This window comes from Bubalus bubalis, chromosome 3 (assembly GCF_019923935.1).
Source record: "Bubalus bubalis isolate 160015118507 breed Murrah chromosome 3, NDDB_SH_1, whole genome shotgun sequence".
Taxonomy (NCBI): Eukaryota; Metazoa; Chordata; class Mammalia; order Artiodactyla; family Bovidae; genus Bubalus; species Bubalus bubalis.
The window spans coordinates 24,521,687-24,543,465 of NC_059159.1; the positions used below are offsets into that span (position 1 = coordinate 24,521,687).

A 21,779-nucleotide genomic window follows, 5' to 3' on the forward strand; every position below is an offset into this window, starting at 1 on the left:
TCCGCTTTAAACAGTGAATTGACCCATGGTCACCATTACACGGGTTTGATTGCAGATAGAAGAGTGATGACTGTTGGGCAGTACACTGGCATGCAGTAACCTTGCATGCTGTACCTCAGAAGGCATTAAGTATGACAGTGGAGGACTAAGTGTTGAGTTGGTATTTTGGATGATTTTTCAGGCTAGAACATTTAGGGTGTTGGCCAGCTCATAGAGAGGCTTTGAAGGGAATGATGGTAGAATCCACACCATAGGAGTAATTTAGATTTGATAGCATAAAGAAACCTGTTGTCTGCAATAATGAATATAACTGCAGTGTCTTGTTTTGTTTTAAATTCTTGTGTGCGATGAAGGGGGCGAATATGTCAGACAACCTATCAAATGGGCTGATGATGTCAGTGTTCCAGTGGCTTCTCAGTTCAGTTCAGTCACTCAGGCCTCCCTGTCCATCACCAACTCCTAGAGTTCACTCAAACTCATGTCCATCGAGTCGGTGATGCCATCCAGCCATCTCATCCTCTGTTGTCCCCTTCTCCTCCTGCCCCCAATCCCTCCCAGCATCAGGGTCTTTCCCAGTGAGTCAACTCTTCGCATGAGGTGGCCAAAGCATTGGAGTTTCAGCTTCAGCAACAGTCCTTCCAATGAACACCCAGGACTGATCTCCTTTAGGATGGACTGGTTGGATCTCCTTGCAGTCCAAGGGACTCTCAAGTGTCTTCTCCAACACCACAGTTCAAAAGCATCAATTCTTTGGCACTCAGCTTTCTTCACAGTCCAACTTTCACATCCATACATGACCACTGGAAAAACCATAGCCTTGACTAGACCAACCTTTGTTGGCAAAGTAACATCTCTGCTTTTCAATATGCTATCTAGGTTGGTCATAACTTTCCTTCCAAGGAGTAAGCATCTTTTAATTTCATGGCTGCAATCACCATCTCCAGTGATTTTGGAGCCCCCCAAAATAAAGTCTGACACTGTTTCCACTGTTTCCGCATCTATTTCCCATGAAGTGATGGGACCAGATGCCATGCTCTTGGTTTTCTGAATGTTGAGCTTTAAGCCAACTTTTTCATCCTCCTCTTTCACTTTCATCATGAGGCTTTTGAGTTCCTCTTCACTTTCTGCCATAAGGGTAGTGTCATCTGCATATCTGAGGTTATTGATATTCTCCCAGCAATCTTGATTCCAGCTTGTGCTTCGAAAAAGAAAAGCCCAGCGTTTCTCATGATGTACTCTGCATAGAAGTTAAATAAACAGGGTGACAATACACAGCTTTGACGTACTCCTTTTCCTATTTGGAACCAGTCTGTTGTTCCATGTCCAGTTCTAACGGTTGCTTCCTGACCTGCATATAGGTTTCTCAAGAGGCAGGTCACGTGGTCTGGTATTCCCATCTCTTTCAGAATTTTTCACAGTTTATTGTGATCCACACAGTCAAAGGCTTGGCATAGTCAATAAAGCAGAAATAGATGTTTATCTGGAACTCTCTTGCTTTTTCCATGATCCAGTGGATGTTGGCAATTTGATCTCTGGTTCCTCTGCCTTTTCTAAAACCAGCTTGAACATCTGGAATTTCACGGTTCACGTATTGCTGAAGCCTGGCTTGGAGAATTTTGAGCATTACTTTACTAGCGTGTGAGATGAGTGCAACTGTGCGGTAGTTTGAGCATTCTTTGGCATTGCCTTTCTTTGGGATTGGAATGAAAACTGACCTTTTCCAGTCCTGTGGCCACTGCTGAGGTTTCCAAATTTGCTGGCATATTGAGTGCAACACTTTCACAGCATCATCTTTCAGGATTTGAACTAGCTCAACTGGAATTCCATCACCTCCACTAGCTTTGTTCGTAGTGATGCTTTCTAAGGCCCTCTTGACTTCACATTCCAGGATGTCTGGCTCTAGGTGAGTGATCACACCATCGTGATTATCTGGGTCGTGAAGCTCTTTTTGTACAGTTCTTCTGTGTATTCTTGCCACCTCTTATTAATATCTTCTGCTTCAGTTAGGTCCATAGCATTTCTGTCCTTTATCGAGCCCATCTTTGCATGAAATGTTCCCTTGGTATCTCTGATTTTCTTGAAGAGATCTCTAGTCTTTCCCATTCTGTTGTTTTCCTCTATTTCTTTGCATTGATCGCTGAGGAAGGCTTTCTTATCTCTTGTTGCTATTCTTTGGAACTCTGCATTCAGATGCTTGTATCTTTCCTTTTTTCCTTTGCTTTTCGCTTCTCTTCTTTTCACAGCTATTTGTAAGGCCTCCTCAGACAGCCCTTTTGCTTTTTTGCATTTCTTTTTCTTGGGGATGGTCTTGATCCCTGTTTCCTGTACAGTGTCACAAATCTCCGTCCATAGTTCATCAGGCACTGTATCAGATCTAGTCCCTTAAATCTATTTCTCACTTCCACTGTATAATCATAAGGGATTTGATTTAGGTCCTACCTGAATGGTCTAGTGGTTTTCCCCCACTTTCTTCAATTTAAGTCTGAATTTGCCAATAAGGAGTTCATGATCTGAGCCACAGTCAGCTCCTGGTCTTGTTTTTGCTGACTGTATAGAGCTTCTCCATCTTTGGCTGCAAAGAATATAATCAGTCTGATTTCGGTGTTGACCCTCTGGTGATGTCCATGGGTAGAGTCTTCTCTTGTGTTGTTGGAAGAGGGTGTTTGCTATGACCAGTGCGTTCTCTTGGCAAAACTCTATTAGCCTTTGCCCTGCTTCATTCCATACTCCAAGGCCAAATTTGCCTGTTACTCCAGGTGTTTCTTGACTTCCTACTTTTGCATTCCAGTCCCCTATAATGAAAAGGACATCTTTTTTGGGTGTTAGTTCTAAAAGGTCTTGTAGGTCTTCATAGAACCATTCAGCTTCTTCAGTGTTACTGGTTGAGGTATAGGTTTGGATTACCGTGATATCAAATGGTTTGCCTTGGAAACGAACAGAGATCATTCTGTCGTTTTTGAGATTGCATCCAAGTACTGCATTTCAGACTCTTTTGTTGACCATGATGGCTACTCCATTTCTTCTAAGGGATTCCTGCCCACAGTAGTAGATATAATGGTCATCTGAGTTAAATTCACCCATTCCAGTCAATTTTAATTCGCTGATTCCTAGAATATCGACGTTCACTCTTGCCATCTCCTGTTTGACCATTTCCAATTTGCCTTGATTCATGGACCTGACATTCCAGGTTCCTATGCAATATTGCTCTGTACAGCATTGGACCTTGCTTCTATCACCAGTCGCATCCACAACTGGGTATTGTTTTTGCTTTGGCTCCATCCCTTCATTCTTTCTGGAGTTATTTCTCCACTGATCTCCAGTAGCATATTGGGCACCTACCGAGCTGGGGAGTTCCCCTTTCAGTATCCTACCATTTTGCCTTTTCATACTGTTCATGAGGTTCTCAAGGCAAGAATACTGAAGTGGTTTGCCATTCCCTTCTCCAGTGGACCACACTCTGTCAGACCAGTGGCTTCTAACAGGCATTAATACCTGTTGGAAATGGATTCTCATTGGCTGGGGTGATTGGTAAGTTTTCTAATTCTGGTTCTTCCACTAGGTTATACAGAGGCTTAACCTCTTTGTTAAAAAGCAGCAACAATGAGAAAAAAAAAAAAAAGCTGGTCTGACATAATTATGAACCCTCTGGGCTAGGCTTGTAAAGACATGGTCTCTTTGTCCAGGAGACCCAAGTAGAATTAGTTCATCATTGGAGCGTCACTTCACAGCTCTGCAGGGAGAACTGATGCCAGGAGGAAGAGTTTGGCCTCACTATTTGGCTTCTTATAGACCGATAGGCTCTTTTCTCTCAGATTCTATTAAGTTTGGGCCTCTGCAGGCCTGTCAGAGGAGAGAAGAAGCGTTAAGAAGATTCTGACAAATGTCTGGGTAAAGGAGCCTCCTGTCATAACAGCAGAGAGGACAATTCATTTTGATATCTTTGGCCTTGAAATTGCTAGTTCTTCTGTTGGTGAATAGTAGCATTTTGGAGAAGTTGCACAGTCTCTTGTAGCCTAAACAGTTGCTTTCGCTATAGGTATATGATCATTCACAAGCTTGCTTTACGCAAGGATTGCCCAACCAAGGCCTTTTTGAAAACATTTAAGCTTGTTGCAGCTAACCAGTAGACCCTAGTGTTGGCTTGGGTTTAGCAATCTTATAGACCTTGCTCACCCACATTTCTATGATGAAATGTAACATATTCTTATAAGATGTAATGTTACCTCCTTTGTTTTCTGTCAACACACAAATTGAAAGCTTTATGTCGAGAGATTGAAAAATTTAGGAATTATTTTGCAGGAGATAGACAATGGCCACAGAATGAAAGGTGCAGAGAAAAACTGCTTTAAAGGGTGCATAGAGTATCAGAAAATGTAGAGATATGAGTACTTCTGAGTTTAAATGATTACATTGTCCAATCTGAAACTTCGTGAGCTGCAGACTTAGAGCAAAATCTATTCGGAGGCGCTCTAGTATTTTCTTATTAGTGTATTGGGTGTTATATCTGGAGTTTCCCTTTGAGCAGCTTAACTGGATTTGTGAATGTCTTCCCAGCAAGTTCTAAACCAGCTGGGCTGGAGGCCAAGATGGGCTGAGAAGTGGATATCGTTATGGAATGCATTTGTTGATGCTTTTTTGTTTTTGCTTTGCTTTTGTTTTGAATCCACATGGATCTCCTCAAGTGACTTCCTTCTATTGAAGGAAGGAAAAATAACTTTTTCTTTATTCCTTTCTACACAGAGTCAGCACTTAGATCTTTGTATTTCTGAAACATAGTTCAGAGTCACTTTTCTCTGTTAAGAACTACTTCTTCAGTTATCAGATCTTTCCTTGGCTAGCAGCATTCTCTTGGAGACCTCAGGGTGGGGAGGTCTCACTTTGCTGTCAGTTTGCCCGTTGTCTGTTGAAGCTGGGTGGAAAGATGAATGAAGAAGGTGAAAACGTGGGGCAGTGCTAATTCAAGGGCACTATCTGTTTGAGTAGGAAAGAGGTTAGAGATTGCCCTTGTGAAGATGCTCCACTGGTGGATTTGTTCCAGTTGATAGGATTCCGAAATGGAAAACGGGTTTTTGTATTGCCTCACTCAAGGTGAGAAGAGAGCCCAGAAGCAAGCTGAATCAGCTCTGGCAGCTTGGGGACACTGCCACTTCCACTGCTCGTCTAGCTTACACTCTTCCTGGATATTCTGAGGCCCCCACTGGCCTGGGGGGGTTGCTTCTCATCAGCTTGGCCTTCAAGCTGGCGTGCTCTTGGGAGATGAGTGCTGCTCAGGAGCAGAGGAGTACAAAGAACAAAGTGCTCAGTTTTGCTGCTTCTCAGTTTACCCTCTGTGAGCAACTCTAAGCAACGTTGAGATGTCAGAGCTGTTTGGCACAGGAAGAAGGTGCTTGCAGACCCAACGGAATCCTCCCTTTGCCCATCTCATTCCCCTGAGCTACAGTTTGTTTCCGCATCAGCCCTGCATGCTGTCTCTAGCCAGAAGCCCCACCTCACTGGATGCATCTGTCCCCATGCCATGATTGAGGCTGTTAGGTAGTCTCTTCATCCCAGCCACGCAGTGAAAACGGCTCAGAAAGCAGCAGGCACTGGCCTGCACACTCCCAAATGTCCTCTTTCTAGAGCTTCCTCTGTGGGGTGTTTGTTATCTCTCCTAGGGGACTCGGTGGAACCACAAAGCCGCCTTTCAGAGGGTGTGAATAAGGAGGAAGAGACAGCAGGCAGGGCCGTGTGATTGGATATGGACTATTTCTGCCCCCAGCTAGTGTCTAACTGGAAGTCTTCTCAGACTAGTCTCAGAACAGACCCAAACATTTCCCAGCCATCAAAAGAATAAATGGTGACTGTCTAGTCCCAGGGGAGATGAAGTCACCACTAACTTTAACCAGTTGTGTCCCAGACGAATGTACAGAGTGACTCACAAATGTGTCAAAGCAGAGAAAGCATGTACATAAAATTTGTACATAATGATATTCTTTAGAGGGGAAAAAGTGTGTTTTGGTTTCTTCTTTCCTGTTTTTGGCAGTGTTCTGAGGCCCAGTATTTTTGTACCGTTGCCTGGGACTCTTTCTCACCATCCCCTGCTGGCTGTCCCATGTCCCCACTCACTTCTCTAGGGTCCCTTCCAGTCTGATAGGATGCGAGCTAGCAAATGATACAGTCCCATTTTCAGGAGAGAGCTGCAGGGTGGAGACAGATAAGAGGTCTTCAGACAGCAGGGACCCGCATCGTCTTAACTCACTTGTGAAAGAATTTCTCCCCAGTACCTGTTCATTGAAAGAGGCATTGAGATGCGGCATGTGGTGTGTGGTGATGAGGCACACGTCTGAGGTTTCTGTCCAGGAGAAAGACTCGACTGTGCTGGTCCACACACACACTCTTGTCCCCATGTGAGGTGACCGGCAGAGTTGAGTTCCTTCTGCGATTGGATCGGCTGAGCTGACCTGGTGAGTGGATGCCAGCACCTAGTGCCAGGATATGCAGATCTGCAGGTTTTCTATATATGAAGCATCTTCTTTGCCAGTAGGTAAGGAAGGTACATCTGGTAGAAGACATTAAGTAACTAGTGGATATCAGACAATAAGAAGTGCTAAGGGGAAAACTGAATAGAGGACAGGAGAACATGAGGGGTATGGTTTACATAGGGCTGTCAGAGAAGGGAGTTTGAGAAAACCCTGAAGGAGGGATGGGAGGGATTGAGCCAGGCTTAATCTGGGGAGTCCATGGGGTCGTAAAGAGTTGGACATGACCTAGCGACTAAACAACAATCTGGGGAGGGGAGACGGTGAGAACTCAAGCAGAGAGAACAGTGAGTACAAAGGGCCTGAAGAGGGGCCCTAGCTGGCATGTACTGGAATAGCGGGGAGGCCAGCATGGCCTAAGCGGTGAGTGAGAGAGAGTGACAGCTAAGTCAGAGAGGTCACATGGACCCCTTATGTGTCATGGTGTGGACTTTGACTCTTAATTTGACTGGGAGATAGTATGTATTAGGGACTTTGAGGAGAGGAGTAACAGGATCGCATTTACGTTTGATGGGTCTCTGGCTGCTGGTTGAGAATAAAACCAGCAGGGACAAAATCAGAAGCCCAGCTAGGAGACTTTCACAGTTATCCAAGCGAGAGATGATGGGGACCTGAACCTGGGTGATAAAAAAGAGTGGTTGTGAAAGCAGTCAGATTCTGTGTATATTTTGAAGATAGAGCTCAAGTGTTTCTTGACAAGTAGAGAGTGGGCTTCCCTAGTGACTAAGACAGTAAAGAATCTGCCTGCAATGCGGAGACCTGGGTTCAGTCCCTGGGTTGGGAAGATCCCCTGGAAAAGGGAATGGCTACCCATTCCAGTATTCTTGCCTGGAAAATTCCATGGACAGAGGAGCTTGGCAGGCTACAGTCCATGAGGACACAAAAGAGTCCAACAGGACTGAGCAACTAATACAGAGTGGAAAAAAGAAAGATCGAGGGTGACTCCCAAGGTTTTAGGGCTGAAAAGCTGAAAAAGTGGAGTTCCATTCACTGCCCTGGGGAAGTTTGAAGGAGGCACAGAATTAGGGAGCTAACAGGAGCCCTCTTTGGGGCTAGGGCAGGCTTGAGTTGCTTACCAGTACATCCAAGGGGAGATAACAGTAGGCAGTCAAGATATACACGTCTGAATATATGTTTAGGAGTCATCAGAACTGTGGTGGTTTAGTCACTAAGTTGTGTCCGACTCTTGCAATCCCATGGACCGTAGCCCATCAGATTTCTCTGTCCATGGGATTTTCCAGGCAAGAATACTGGAGTGGGTTGCCATATTCTTCTCCAGGGGATCTTGCCGACTCAGTGATCGAACCTGTGTCTCCTGCATTCCAGGCAGATTCTTTAGCACTGAACCACCAGGGAAGCCCGGACTAGGTCTGTATGAACCTATATATATGATTGGTTTCTAAAGCTACCAGACTAGATGAAATCCCCCAACAAACAGGTGTAACAGAAAAAAAAAAAAACAGGACTTAAGACTGAGCCCTGGAGCAGACTAAGCATTTAGAATTTGAGAGACAGACCCAGCCAAGGAATCTTAGAAGAAGCAGCCAGAGGGGTAATAGGCCACCCTGCAAGCCAAGTGAAGATGTTATTTTAAGGAGGAAGAGGGGCCAACTGTCAGATAACACAAGCCTAGATCTAAGAATTAACCATCCAGCTTGGCAAAGTGGAGGTCCCTGGTGGTGGGGCTGATTTTTGTGGTGTGGATGGAAAGGGGCAACCTGGCTGAAACAGGTTCAAGAAAGACTGGAAGGAGAGCAATGAGGGACAGCAAGTACAGTGGCTGTTGTGAGGAGTTTTGTTCGATAAGGAGAGAAATAACGGATCTTGGCTGATAAAGGGAGTCTTCTTGGTGAAATTGTGGACACACACGTGGGCTGAGACTGAGGTCAAAGTTGGGAGAAGACTGGAGGGCTCAATAAGTGGGTGGAGACAGGATCTGCAGTCTTTACTTGCCTCTGGCAATAGCCACACCTGGAACTATTCTCTTTTCATGAAAATCAATGAAATTCCTTCTACTGTTATGGATCTCTTTTATATGATTATTCTAATTGTTGGATTTTTGCTCAGAGTATTTTAGAGTCTTTCTTGATCCTTTCTCTGTCTCAGTCCATTCTTAGCTCCCTTTGAGGTCCAGCTTAGTTTCCTAAAACCAGCTATGGTTTAGTCTTTCCCTTACCAGCTCTGAATTCTTCCAGGCTAGGCAACTGGACTGGGCCTAGGAACTGTTGCTGGCTTCAGGCCCAGGTGAGCTGACCAAAATAGCCACAGAAGAACTGTTTGCACAGAGTGAAATTCCTCTAGGGGAAATAGCATAGCAGACAGCCAAGAACGCCATAGTTAGGGTGGTAAGACCCCACGACACAGTAAAAACAAGTACCCCCAAGGCCTGGCTATGGAATTTGAGCCAAGTTCTTTCTCAGCTGTGTTTCTTTGTTTCCCTTCTCTCTCATTCCCTGGCTCAAGAGTGGTATTCTCAAGTGAAAGACTAGTGAAACAACCCCCAGTGTGATGGCCAGGGCTCCAGGGTCCCGTCTGAAGCTTCTTCCTGTTACGTGGTACTCCCTGAGGCAGCCTATGGAAAGAGCTCTAGAACAAGCTGCGCTCCCTGCCCTGTTGCGGGGGGAAAGTTCTGTGAGGGTCCCATGGTGCATATACACTGGCACAGAGCAGCTGCACTTGCCTCACACGTGGGGAGCACTTGCCCCAGATGTCAGGAGGGCTACACAGGAGCTCTGAAGAAGGACTGGAGTTGGCCAGACAAATGGGAGAGACTGTGCTTAGGCTCCGGGTGAGAATGTGTTGTAGTTCCTGAAATGTTTGTGGAGAGAGTTGAAAGGGCAAGAGATAAAGTAGGAGAGGTTGGGGGCGGGGAGGGGGGAGGTGGTCAGGGAGGGGCAGCTTTTTTTGGCCTAAACTATTGAAGGATTTTTTTGCTGACTGTATAGAGCTTCTCCATCTTTGGCTGCAAAGAATATAATCAGTCTGATTTTGGTGTTGACCCTCTGGCAATGTCCATGTGTAGAGTCTTCTCTTGTATTGTTGGAAGAGGGTGTTTGCTATGATCAGTGCGTTCTCTTGGCAAAACTCTATTAGCCTTTGCCCTGCTTCATTCCATACTCCAAGGCCAAATTTGCCTGTTACTCCAGGTGTTTCTTGACTTCCTACTTTTGCATTCCAGTCCCCTATAATGAAAAGGACATCTTTTTTGGGTGTTAGTTCTAAAAGGTCTTGTAGGTCTTCATAGAACCGTTCAGCTTCTTCAGCATTACTGGTTGGGGCACAGGCTTGGATTACTGTGATATTGAATGGTTTGCCTTGGAAATGAACAGAGATCATTCTGTCGTTTTTGAGACTGCATCCAAGTACTGCATTTCGGACTCTTTTGTTGACCATGATGGCTACTCCATTTCTTCCAAGGGATTCCTGCCCACAGTAGTAGATACAATGGTCATCTGAGTTAAATTCATCTGAGCTGACTGTGGCTCAGATCATGAACTCCTTATTGGCAAATTCAGACTTAAATTGAAGAAAGTGGGGAAAACCACTAGACCATTCAGGTATGACCTCAATCAAATCCCTTCTGATTATACAGTGGAAGTGAGAAATAGATTTAAGGGACTAAATCTGATAGATTGAGTGCCTGATGAACTATGGATGGAGGTTCATGACATTGTACAGGAGACAGGGATCAAGACCATCCCCAAGAAAAAGAAATGCAAAAAAGCAAAAGGGCTGTCTGAGGAGGCCTTACAAATAGCTGTGAAAAGAAGAGAAGCGAAAAGCAAAGGAAAAAAGGAAGATACAAGCATCTGAATGCAGAGTTCCAAAGAATAGCAAGGAGAGATAAGAAAGCCTTTCTCAGTGATCAATGCAGAGAAATAGAGGAAAACAACAGAATAGGAAAGACTAGAGATCTCTTCAAGAAAATTAGAGATACCAAGGGAACATTTCATGCAAAGATGGGCTCGATAAAGGACAGAAATGCTATGGACCTAACTGAAGCAGAAGATACTAAGAAGAGGTGGCAAGAATACACAGAAGAACTGTACAAAAAAGAGCTTCACGACCCAGATAATCACGATGGTGTGATCACTCACCTAGAGCCAGACATCCTGGAATGTGAAGTCAAGAGGGCCTTAGAAAGCATCACTACGAACAAAGCTAGTGGAGGTGATGGAATTCCAGTTGAGCTAGTTCAAATCCTGAAAGATGATGCTGTGAAAGTGTTGCATTCAATATGCCAGCAAATTTGGAAACGTCAGCAGTAGCCACAGGACTGGAAAAGGTCAGTTTTCATTCCAATCCCAAAGAAAGGCAATGCCAAAGAATGCTCAAACTGCTGCACAATTGCACTCATCTCACACGCTAATAAAGTAATGCTCAAAATTCTCCAAGCCAGGCTTCAGCAATACGTGAACCGTGAAATTCCAGATGTTCAAGCTGGTTTTAGAAAAGGCAGAGGAACCAGAGATCAAATTGCCAACATCCACTGGATCATGGAAAAAGCAAGAGAGTTCCAGGAAAACATCTATTTCTGCTTTATTGACTATGCCAAGCCTTTGACTGTGTGGATCACAATAAACTGTGAAAAATTCTGAAAGAGATGGGAATACCAGACCACGTGACCTGCCTCTTGAGAAACCTATATGCAGGTCAGGAAGCAACCGTTAGAACTGGACATGGAACAACAGACTGGTTCCAAATAGGAAAAGGAGTACGTCAAAGCTGTGTATTGTCACCCTGTTTATTTAACTTCTATGCAGAGTACATCATGAGAAACGCTGGGCTGGAAGAAGCACAGGCTGGAATCAAGATTGCCAGGAGAAATATCAATAACCCCAGATATGCAGATGACACCACCCTTATGGCAGAAAGTGAAGAGGAACTCAAAAGCCTCATGATGAAAGTGGAAGAGGAGAGTGAAAAAGTTGGCTTAAAGCTCAACATTCAGAAAACCAAGAGCATGGCATCTGGTCCCATCACTTAATGGGAAATAGATGTGGAAACAGTGTCAGACTTTATTTTGGGGGGCTCCAAAACCACTGGAGATGGTGATTGCAGCCATGAAATTAAAAGACGCTTACTCCTTGGAAGAAAATTTATGACCAACCTGCTGCTGCTGCTGCTAAGTCGCTTCAGTCGTGTCCAACTCTGTGCGACCCCATAGACGGCAGCCCACCAGGCTCCCCTGTGCCTGGTATTCTCCAGGCAAGAAACTGGAGTGGGTTACCATTTCCCTCTCCAATGCATGAAAGTGAAAAGAGAAAGTGAAGTTGCTCAGTCATGTCCGACTCTTAGCGACCCCATGGACTGCAGCCTACCAGGCTTCTCTGCCCATGGGATTTTCCAGGCAAGAGTACTGGCTGCTGCTGCTAAGTCACTTCAGTCGTGTCCGACTCTGTGTGACCCCATAGACGGCAACCCACCAGGTTCCCCCATCCCTGGAATTCTCCAGGCAAGAACACTGGAGTGGGTTGCCATTTCCTTCTCCAATGCATGAAGGTGAAAAGTGAAAGGGAAGTTGCTCAGTCGTGTCCGACTCTTCGTGATCCCATGGACTGCAGCCTACCAGGCTCCTCTGTCCATGGGATTTTCCAGGCAAGAGTACTGGAGTAGGGTGCCATTGCTTTCTCCGATGACCAACCTAGATAGCATATTAAAAAGCAGAGACATTACTTTTCCAGCAAAGGTCTGTCTAGTCAAGGCTATGGTTTTTCCAGTAGTCATGTATGGATGTGAGAGTTGGACTGTAAAGAGAGCTGAGCACCAAAGAATTGATGCTTTTGAACTGTGGTGTTGGAGAAGACTCTTGAGAGTCCCTTGGACTGCAAGGAGATCCAACCAGTCCATCCTAAAGGAGATCAGTCCTGGGTGTTCATTGGAAGGACTGATGCTGAAGCTGAAACTCCAATACTTTGGCCACTTCATGCGAAGAGTTGACTCATTGGGAAAGACCCTGATGCTGGGAGGGATTGGGGGCAGGAGGAGAAAGGGACAACAGAGGATGAGATGGCTGGATGGCATCACCGACTCGATGGACATGAGTTTGAGTAAACTCTGGGAGTTGGTGTTGGACAGGAAGGCCTGGCATGCTGAGCAATTGAACTGAACTGATTGAAGGATTTAATCTGGGGGAGTAGTTGAGTGAATTTACATTTTAAAAGATTGTTCAGACAAGATTGTGGAGGCTGGATTAGAGGTGGCTAGGCCAGAGGCTAGGGAGCCATCTTGAAGGCTTTGGGCTGTATTCCGGGCTGGGTTGAAGGTGGTTAACTCTAGCATAAGGCAGATGGAGAGAGATTCATATTTAGGAAGGAGACCCAGGAGGACTTGATGATTGGGTGGTGATGAGGATGGAACTCTGGTTTCATTGTGATTGGAAGTACCAGAAGAGGGGCTGGTTAACCAGAAATATTTATTATCCATTCAGCCTTCAGGCACTGGTGTCACTGTGCTGTGTAATAGGCTTGATGTAGCAGCTCAGCAGTGAAAACAGACCTGAGCCCCCTGATTTCTGTGAGTGTGGAAGAGAGACATTAAGCCCATAATGATTTAATGAATGGTGAATTACCAGAGGAGTTAACCTCATCTCAAGGCTCCTGGAAGGCCTCTCCGAGGAATGACATGCCTTTTACACAGTAGATTTTGAGGGGAAAAAAAACCAGCCTGAGATCTGAAGGGTGAGTCGTGTTAGCTAGTGAAGAGAGAAGAAAGTTCTGAGCAAGGACAGGGCAGGGATGAGAACTGGGAAGAGATGGAGGCTCTTCAGGGATCTGGAAGGAGGCCCGTGGTGACTGGGGATGAGCAGGCCGGGGAGAGAAAGGGCCCAGGTAACAGCTCGGCATTGGCAGTTCTCTGGCTTTTCACCCAGGTGAAAAGCCCACAGAGGGCTGGAGGTACTGGTCCACCACTCAGAGGGGAGATGTGTAGGCCATTCATAGACCTGGGGCTCATCAACCTGGGAAAGGTACCTGAAGCCATGTGAGTGGGCACAGTCACTTCTGGAATGGGTGTTGGGTGGGGAAGATGATAATGAGGAACATCCGTATTGAAGGAATGGCAAAAGGAGCCCACAAAGGGAAGAGGTGGCTGGAGAGGTAGGAGGAAATCTGTGGGGATTTCAAGAGGAGGGAATGGTCAAAGGGTCAGGGGTCCATTGAATTTAACAATGAGGGGGCCCCTGGTGGCCTGGCAAGTGCAGTATCAGCAGAGACCTGGGGTGCAAGTCCTAGTGAGCAGGTGAGAAAGGAGGGGGATAGCAGGGTGCTGGCAGCTTTTCCACTAAGTTTGGCCAAGGAATGAGGAAACTACAGCTGGAGGAATGGAGGTGGAGACAAACCATTGTATGTTCATCCAGATCTGAGACACTCATGGTTTTAAATTGGAATTAAGTTGGTTTCCAGTATAGGGAAAAGGAAAATCAAGGGTGGACCCGTCAGGCACTGAACACCCCCCAGCCCCTGCCTGGAAGCCTTGTGTGACAGCCTTGGAAATTTTCCTTGGAGCCTAAGACAGCTGCAATTGCTGCTATAGCAAATCACCATAAAACTTCACGAGACAGGGAAAGGGGAAAGTTACAGCAGAGTCCTGACGCCAGCGCAGACTGAGGGCGTTCTCCCCGCACCATCTTGGTTGGTTTCATTTTCCTCCCCGGCTGGCCCCTGAAATATTCCTCTAGATCTCAAACCAGTGGTTTCTCTCTTAGAGTCTCGCAGAGCTTTGTGGCCCTCGGGCTGTGGAGCTGGACAACCAAAATGGAGACTCATCTCCCTGCCACATCCTGGGATTTCATTCTGCAGTGGCGTCAGGACTCTGCTGTAACTTCCTAACTGAAAAGCCACTCAGGCCAGCGGAATCTCTAGACACTTTGACTCCAGGGTGCTAATGACCGCAGAGGGAGAGGGATGGGAAAGGGAGGTGAATAAGCGCTGGGCCAGTTTTCATTTTGTTTGTGCTCTATCCTTTCCTGGTGTCCTCCTGTTTCATAACAGGGGATGTCAGAGGGAGAGTCATTCGCCATTTTTAGCTAAGTGAACCTGAGCCCAGGGGAGCCTCCTGGAAGAGCCCCTGCCTGCCCTTCCCAGCCCTGCCAGCAACCAACTCATCCTGTGTTTTTATCTGCAGTGAGGTTTGAGGATTATAAAAAGATTTAAATTCTCAGATCAGATCATTTCATGCACCTTCCCACCCCGCCGGAGGGACACACATTGCACCTCTGGCTAAATGACTCCAGAGAAGGGAGAACATTACCTCAAGAGGCAACTGATCCCAGTGTTTGAAAGTTCTCCCCTCTAGAAAACTGAAATTTCCACCCCAAAGTCTTGGTTCTTCTCATTCAGTACATATGTGGAATAGATGTCCTGGTGGATATTGCTGCTCTGGTATCCTGGTCCCCACCACAGCTGCCCTCAAGCTCCGCTTGAAAATCCCTCTTTCAAAACATCCCTCAGGACGGAACCCGACACTCCAGGCGGGGCCCAGTACAGAGCAGACGAGGACTATTATTTTCTATGATTGAACTTTTGGAAATGCAGCCCAAGATTGCAGTAGCTTTTTTGGCAACCACATCTAGGTTCTATTGCTTCCCATATAACTTTGAGTCAAAACCACTGGGGCTTTTTCACTTGAGAAACACGATTAAGCTCTGTCTTCCTGTCCTATATACGTGTGATTTTTTTTTTTTTTTCTTAACTCAAATGCAGTGTTTACTCAACTTCAAAGTTTAAACCACCATTTATTGATTACCCACTCTAGGCTCAATATTTTTCATTACTGACGCCTCCTAGAATTGTGTCAGGACGACCTTACCTCTGTTTTACAGGTGGTGCGCTGAGGCTGGGAGAGGAATGCCCCGGCCGTCCCACAGTCTGAACGCTCATTTTGGTCTGGAGCCTCATGCTTTTAAGCACTGCACATACCGGTTTTTTTAAGTTCTCTTTGAACCCTCGTACAGATACCCATTGTGTTTACAATCCTCAGTTTTGTGACATCCATAAAGTTAATTTGCCTTCTAGGTCTTTTGCATGGTTTCCCTAACTTGGGTGGTGGATAGACTGCTTTGAAGCCATGATTCCAGCCTGTAGGGCACAAAACCAATTTAGTGAGTCACAACTGGCATTTAAAAAAGTGAAATAGAGTAGAAAAATATCAAAGCCCATCACATGTAGCAAGGGCAAATTTTATTTCAGGAAATTCTTACTGCATGAGCACAGGACGGGGAAGTATGTGGGGGTGTATGTGCATATACTGGGTCTTGATGTAAATTGTTTTTATGATTGTGGTTCATGGTCTAAATAGTTTAAACACTGCTCTAAAGGGAAGATGTTTTTTCAGTCAACTTAGGTTGTTTACACTGTAAGGCTGCAACCTACTGTAATTATGTATAACAATCTGTTTATCAGTTCATAGATGTAGTTCCTATAAAATTAATTCAATAACTAAAGAAAAGCCAATAAAATCAACAGCATCATTTGGGGGGAAAAGTTGACTGAACCTAAATTGCTGCTGTCAGTATACGTTCAGCACAGATTTGACACCCTGGCTCCTTGAGTTCTGCACACCCACCCTGCAGTCTCTAGTGTCCAGCGACGTGGTCCTCCGAGGCTTCTGAAGAGCCATCATCCATCACTTTGCATAAATGTGCCTTGAATTAAATGTGCAGAATCAAGTTGTCTTAAGCCCATGTAGTTAGAGTGGTGCCACTTGGTACCAATACAGTTGTGCACAACTCACAGAGGCTCAGAAATGTGCAAATCTTGGTTAAGCAGCAGTTACTCATCTGTAGTTACTCATCTCATCTTTTTTGGCTGCCTCACAAGTCAGTGCATGATCCTAGCCCTGACTAGGGGTCAGACTCATGCCCTCTGCAGTGGAAGTGCGAAATCTTAACCACTGGACCACCAGGGATGTCCCAGTATATGTTCATTTTTAAAAGATGATCATCGCAGTGAAAACACAAGAATAAAACATTCTGCTAGAAAAAGCCTCCGAGGGGAACCCTGCTGACCCGGTTGGGAGACCCACCTCTAGCAGGAGACCCTGGATGACCTCACAGCAGCACACTGCTCAGGACAGACTGGATCTCAGCGCTTGGGTGGAGGCATGTTCAGCTTAGCCCCCAAACTAGACTATTATCCTGCATGTAGTTCTTTCCCTTGTTCATTAGAATACTATGACCGTTTCAATCAAATGCCGTGTTGATACACAGCTTTTGTATACTATTCTCTCAGTGTAGCCATCCAAAACCCCATAAAAAAGAAACAGGTTTGTTCAGTATGACTTGGTTTTAACAACCCCATGCTTATTCCTTGAGATCACTGCCTTCCTTACCTTAGTAACTGTAGCGCTGTTCAGTCGTTTGTTCTAGGGTTTTGCTGAGGATCAGTGTCTAATATTTCAGGATCCACCTGTGCGATCTGCCCAGAGCTGCCCTCTGGCTCCTCACACAGTCTGCTGCAAAGTCTCTGCCTCCTGTGGAGTGCAGCTCATGTGGCCTCGGGGCCTGGAAACCGTTTAAGGCATTGACAAGCCTGCTTACTAACCTGTCCTGGGCTGCAGTTTCCTGCTTTACCTTTTCTTTACCTTTTCTCATTTAAGAATCATTCTCCCAAAGAGAAGCCAGAGACCAGCCAAACTGTGAGTGGTTCCAGTCGCTCAATGCCTGAGCCGTTCTGCCTCTTCCCATCTCTGAGTGATACCCTTCTTGTTTCTGTACTTCCTGAAACCTGCTTTCCAAAGGTCTGAGGTATATACAAGTCTGACTCTCTGCATGGTGCTCTTTTTCTTGTGATCTATAAACTCTAAGATGGCTTAGAGTCTCAAATTCCCCTGATTTCCATTTTACTTGTCTTCTGTTTCTCTTAGATTAGACCTAAGTTCAGAGTAGAGATTCCTTCATTACTTCCTCAGCGTTCTTTATTTTCCCTATTTAAAATGAAAGTATAGTAGAGTATATTCATTGTGGGGAAAATGAGAAAATACAGAAAAATGGGAAAAATTATTTAAATGAAGCAAAAATCTACCACCAGGAGATAATGGCTTTTAACATTTTAGCCTTTTTTTTTAAATAGATTTTTTTCCACTGCTATATTCATATATAGAATTACATACACATTTAAGAAAAAGCAGGATTTATGATATTTTCATTCTCATTACATTCAGTTATTAACTCTCCTAGTCTCGGTGATACTATGGGGCCATGCCTATCATGCTATGTAAAACTATAAATTCATTTAAAGCAATTATTCATATGTGTGCTCGCTCGCTCGCTCTATATATGTGTATAGCTCGATACCTAGGCCATTGTGTTCATGTGGTAAAGGCTGAGCATAAAGCGATCTAGACTTTTACATGGAGTGGATGTGTCCTTCTTGTCAGAGATCCCAGCTCAGCGATGCTGCTCTCCCAGACTGGCTTGGCATCTGGTTACAGCAGGCGTGAGCAGAAGGCCTTGTCAGAGCTACAGGAATAGCTGGGGGGGGACGCCCCTGCCCACCATATAGGGGCTCCAGTCTGGCTGGGGAGAGTCAGCAGTGCCTGGCAGAGGGGGCTCCATTAGGTGGCACCGCTTAGTTACTGAAGCCCATGTTCTTATAGTCTCGGTATCTTTACATTCTTCTAGACTTTTTGATGGTTGGAAGACAGCCCAGTGGAGGACCAGCTGTCCTCACAGCCTGGATGGCTAAGTCTGAGAAAGAGAGAGGTCTTTGTAGGGTTGCTAACTTTGAGTAGGGTAGTGTGGGAAAAGGCCATCAGCCTCTCATGGGGAAGCAACAGCAAATAGAGGCAAAAAGGAAATCTGAGGCAGGGGACTTGGGTTCTTTTCAAGCACCATGAGTATTACTCCATCTCTTCTCTTCCAACAGATCCACAGACCAGCATGGCTGCCACTGCCGCTGTCAGTCCCAGTGACTACCTGCAGCCTGCTGCCTCTACCACCCAGGCGAGTGGGCAGTGGGCTCTGAGGGTTGGGAGCTGCATTAGCCTGCAAGGACTTGCTGAAGCTGACATGAAACCACAACTGAAGCTCTGTGCTGGCTCACTATAACTCCCCAAGGCTATGAGACCAAGGAGCGTTCAGTTTTTCACTTTTTCTGACCTAAGAAACCAAGGTAGCCCATCTAAGGTGCAACAGTTGAGTCAGGAGGAAAAGCAGGATGCAACTCAAGGTCCTTCCACCAGTCCCCGCTGACCGTACAAGGACAACAGAGACTGTCCCTGTACCCCAGAGGCTCTTTCCTTGTAGCTTCAAAAGAGCAGCCCTCCTCCATCGAAAATGTCATGTCCCAAGCACTGGAAAACGTTTTTCCAAAGGGTTTATTCCTCCTGTCCCCTCCGCTTGTCTTTCTCTCCTTCCCTGCCTCAGCGCTTCCTCACTTGATGACCCAAGGATCCTTTATCGCTGGGGTGGGGTGGAGGCTCATAGAGTTCCGTCTACAAGCTGAGGGTGATTCCAGGTCCCCATCAGACACCATTAGGCCCAGGGAGTAAGAGGTCAGCTCATGTTGCTAGTTCACCCTGTCAAGGGTGCTTCTGGGGAGTTCCTTCCTGAGAAGGACACTTTCCACCTTTTCTCTGTTAATTCCTCAGTGGAGAAACCACTGGGGATGGGGAGACTGGGACAACTGCAAGGGAAGGATGCTGGCACCCCACTCGTCAGGTGGGGAGGAGCCTGCCAGGAGGAGAGGATCCTAAAGGCTGGGGCGGCTGGGCAGCAGGCCTCACATCTCACTCTTGGTCTCCTCCTGGTGTTTTGCAGGACTCCCAGCCATCTCCCTTAGCGCTGCTTGCCGCGACATGTAGCAAAATTGGCCCTCCAGCTGTTGAAGCTGCGGTGACGCCTCCTGCTCCCCCCCAGCCCACTCCACGGAAACTCGTCCCTATCAAACCCGCCCCTCTCCCTCTCAGCCCCAGCAAGAATAGCTTTGGAATCTTGTCCTCCAAGGGAAACATACTTCAGATTCAGGGGTCACAGCTGAGCACGTCCTACCCTGGGGGGCAGCTGGTGTTCGCCATCCAGAATCCCACCGTGGTCAACAAAGGGACCCGATCGAACACCAGTATCCAGTACCAGGCGGTCCCTCAGATCCAGGCCAGCAGTCCTCAGACCATCCAGGTGCAGCCCAGTCTGACCAACCAGATCCAGATCATCCCTGGCACCAACCAAGCCATCATCACCCCATCCCCGTCCAGTCACAAGCCCGTCCCCATCAAGCCAGCCCCTGTCCAGAAGTCAAGTACGACCACCGCTCCAGCACAGAGCGGGGCCAATGTGGTGAAGCTGACAGGTGGCGGTGGCAATGTGACCCTTACTCTGCCTGTCAACAACCTCGTGAACACCAGCGACCCCGGGGCCGCCACTCAGCTCCTCACAGAGAGCCCTCCTGCCCCGCTGTCTAAGACTAACAAGAAAGCCAGGAAGAAGAGTCTTCCTGCCGCCCAGCCCCCTGTGGCCGTGGCCGAGCAGGTGGAGACGGTGCTGATCGAGACCACCGCAGACAACATCATCCAAGCAGGAAACAACCTGCTCATTGTTCAGAGCCCTGGCGGGGGCCAGCCAGCCGTGGTCCAGCAGGTCCAGGTGGTGCCCCCCAAGGCCGAGCAGCAGCAGGTGGTGCAGATTCCACAGCAGGCCCTGCGGGTGGTGCAGGCAGCGTCCGCCACACTCCCCACCGTCCCCCAGAAGCCCTCCCAGAACTTCCAGATCCAGGCTGCTGAGCCATCACCTACTCAGGTACCATGCTGACCTTTCCGCAGCACTTCCCTCTCCTTCTCAGCTCTAAATGTCTGATGCTCCGTTCCACTTGGCTCGCTTTTCTAGGTGATGCTGATGCATCTTCCCATCTGACCTCAGCGTTGGGAGTCAGGATTGTTTGGGATGGGTAGTAAGGGCCCATTTCTGCCAGATTGTAGGGCCACATACTGCTTATCTTTAGAAATCAAGTACAACGTGCATATATACCCATATTTTGAAAACTTCCTTTAGGGGAGTCTTTTGGTAGGGGGATGAGTATGTGGCAGATATGTAAAGTTGAGGGACTTCCCCTGGCAATCTAGTGGTTAGAACTCTGCTTCCACTGCAGGGGGACACAGGTTTAATGCCTGTAGAGGAACTAAGATCCCACATGCCGCAAAAAAGAAAATTTTTTTAATTCTAGAACTACATACTCAGAATGATAGTAAGAGTGAAAAAATTCTAGTCAGAACCATAGAATTTTATATAAAGTAAGAAAACTAATGAGAAAAATGCTAATCATTGTTAATGACAAAAGTTTAGAAGAGGCACCCCTCCCTAGCTTTATAGCAGGAACATTTAGGATACATCCATCTGTGATGCTGACCTAAACAGGAACTTATTTTTGGCATTTATTAGGGGGCTGTAATATTCAAATTTATATGGCTCTGCAGGGCAGCATTTATACTTTGTGTAAATTTAGTAAAAGCCAGAGATTAGGCCCATGTTGCAGATGGAGAACCTGAAACTCAGAGAAATTATTAATATCCAGATCTAATAGAGCACAAATAAGTGGATTCAACGTAAAGAGCCAGGATTCAACTCAGATTTCAGACCCACACTTTTTTTCCCTTATTCCACCCTGGCTCACTATGTTATGTGTAGCAGGGGCTACAGTTAAAATGTGTAAGGATTTCTTTTTGAATATAAAAAACCAGCTCCTGCCATGGAGGAATTTATAATCCAGCTGTCTAGAGAGAGAACCAGGGCATCAGGGTGAGTGATGACAGTAGGGAGTTGTGCAGGTGGAGAAGCACCTGGGGAGGAGATCGAGGCCTGCCCTCAAGTGCCTCCTCCCTTCTGGTACATTGCACACTGCCAAGTGGCTTTCTATGAATCAGTGTAATTTGTTGTAGCACGTGTGAGCCTCCCTTATCGGACCTACCTTGATGGTGAAGAACTGAGGCAAGACTGCTCAGGTGCTGCAGCCTCCAGGTGCCTCCCTCTCTCCCCTAAGGTCCTGGGTCTTGAGACTGATGGAGACAGGGCTTAAAATCGGGGTCCTCCTAAGGAAGTAAGAATACATGTGCAGAAAGATTTAGCACTACAACGTCATGTTTTAATGATCGTATATTTCCTGAGGTACTGTCTGTTATCCAGCTAAAACCCAGCTATTAACTATGGATCTTCTAGGCTAATTTCAATCTTATCACTAAATAAATTCCTAAAATTGGTCAAAGGATATGCATGTTTTTAAAAATGTGTACTGTACTCTCTATGAGAGAGATTCGCAGTCCTCAGTCCTGAGG

The 21,779-nt window shown here is 46.3% G+C and overlaps 1 protein-coding gene and 1 long non-coding RNA gene across 4 annotated transcripts in view; one reads left to right on the forward strand and one right to left on the reverse strand.

Annotated features, from left to right (window-relative positions):
• Positions 1-21,779, forward strand: part of SP2 (Sp2 transcription factor) — a 31,187-nt gene that overhangs the window by 1,325 nt on the left and 8,083 nt on the right. Inside the window, exons 1-3 of one of the 3 annotated variants that reach the window (XM_025280257.3) lie at positions 6,305-6,443; positions 18,383-18,459; positions 19,276-20,250. In XM_025280257.3, the coding sequence (XP_025136042.2) occupies positions 18,397-18,459; positions 19,276-20,250 (1,038 nt within the window). In that variant the 5' untranslated portion in view covers positions 6,305-6,443; positions 18,383-18,396. Of the gene's footprint in view, positions 1-6,304; positions 6,444-15,587; positions 17,263-18,382; positions 18,460-19,275; positions 20,251-21,779 lie in introns of those variants that run through there. The other 2 variants (XM_044939049.2, XM_006074315.4) reach the window with 2 other exon arrangements.
• On the reverse strand, positions 4,907-21,659 carry LOC123332614. The gene is made up of 2 exons (XR_006549495.1): positions 21,416-21,659; positions 4,907-6,538 (listed from the first exon to the last, which is right to left on the reverse strand). It is a non-coding gene; the product is annotated as an uncharacterized LOC123332614 (long non-coding RNA).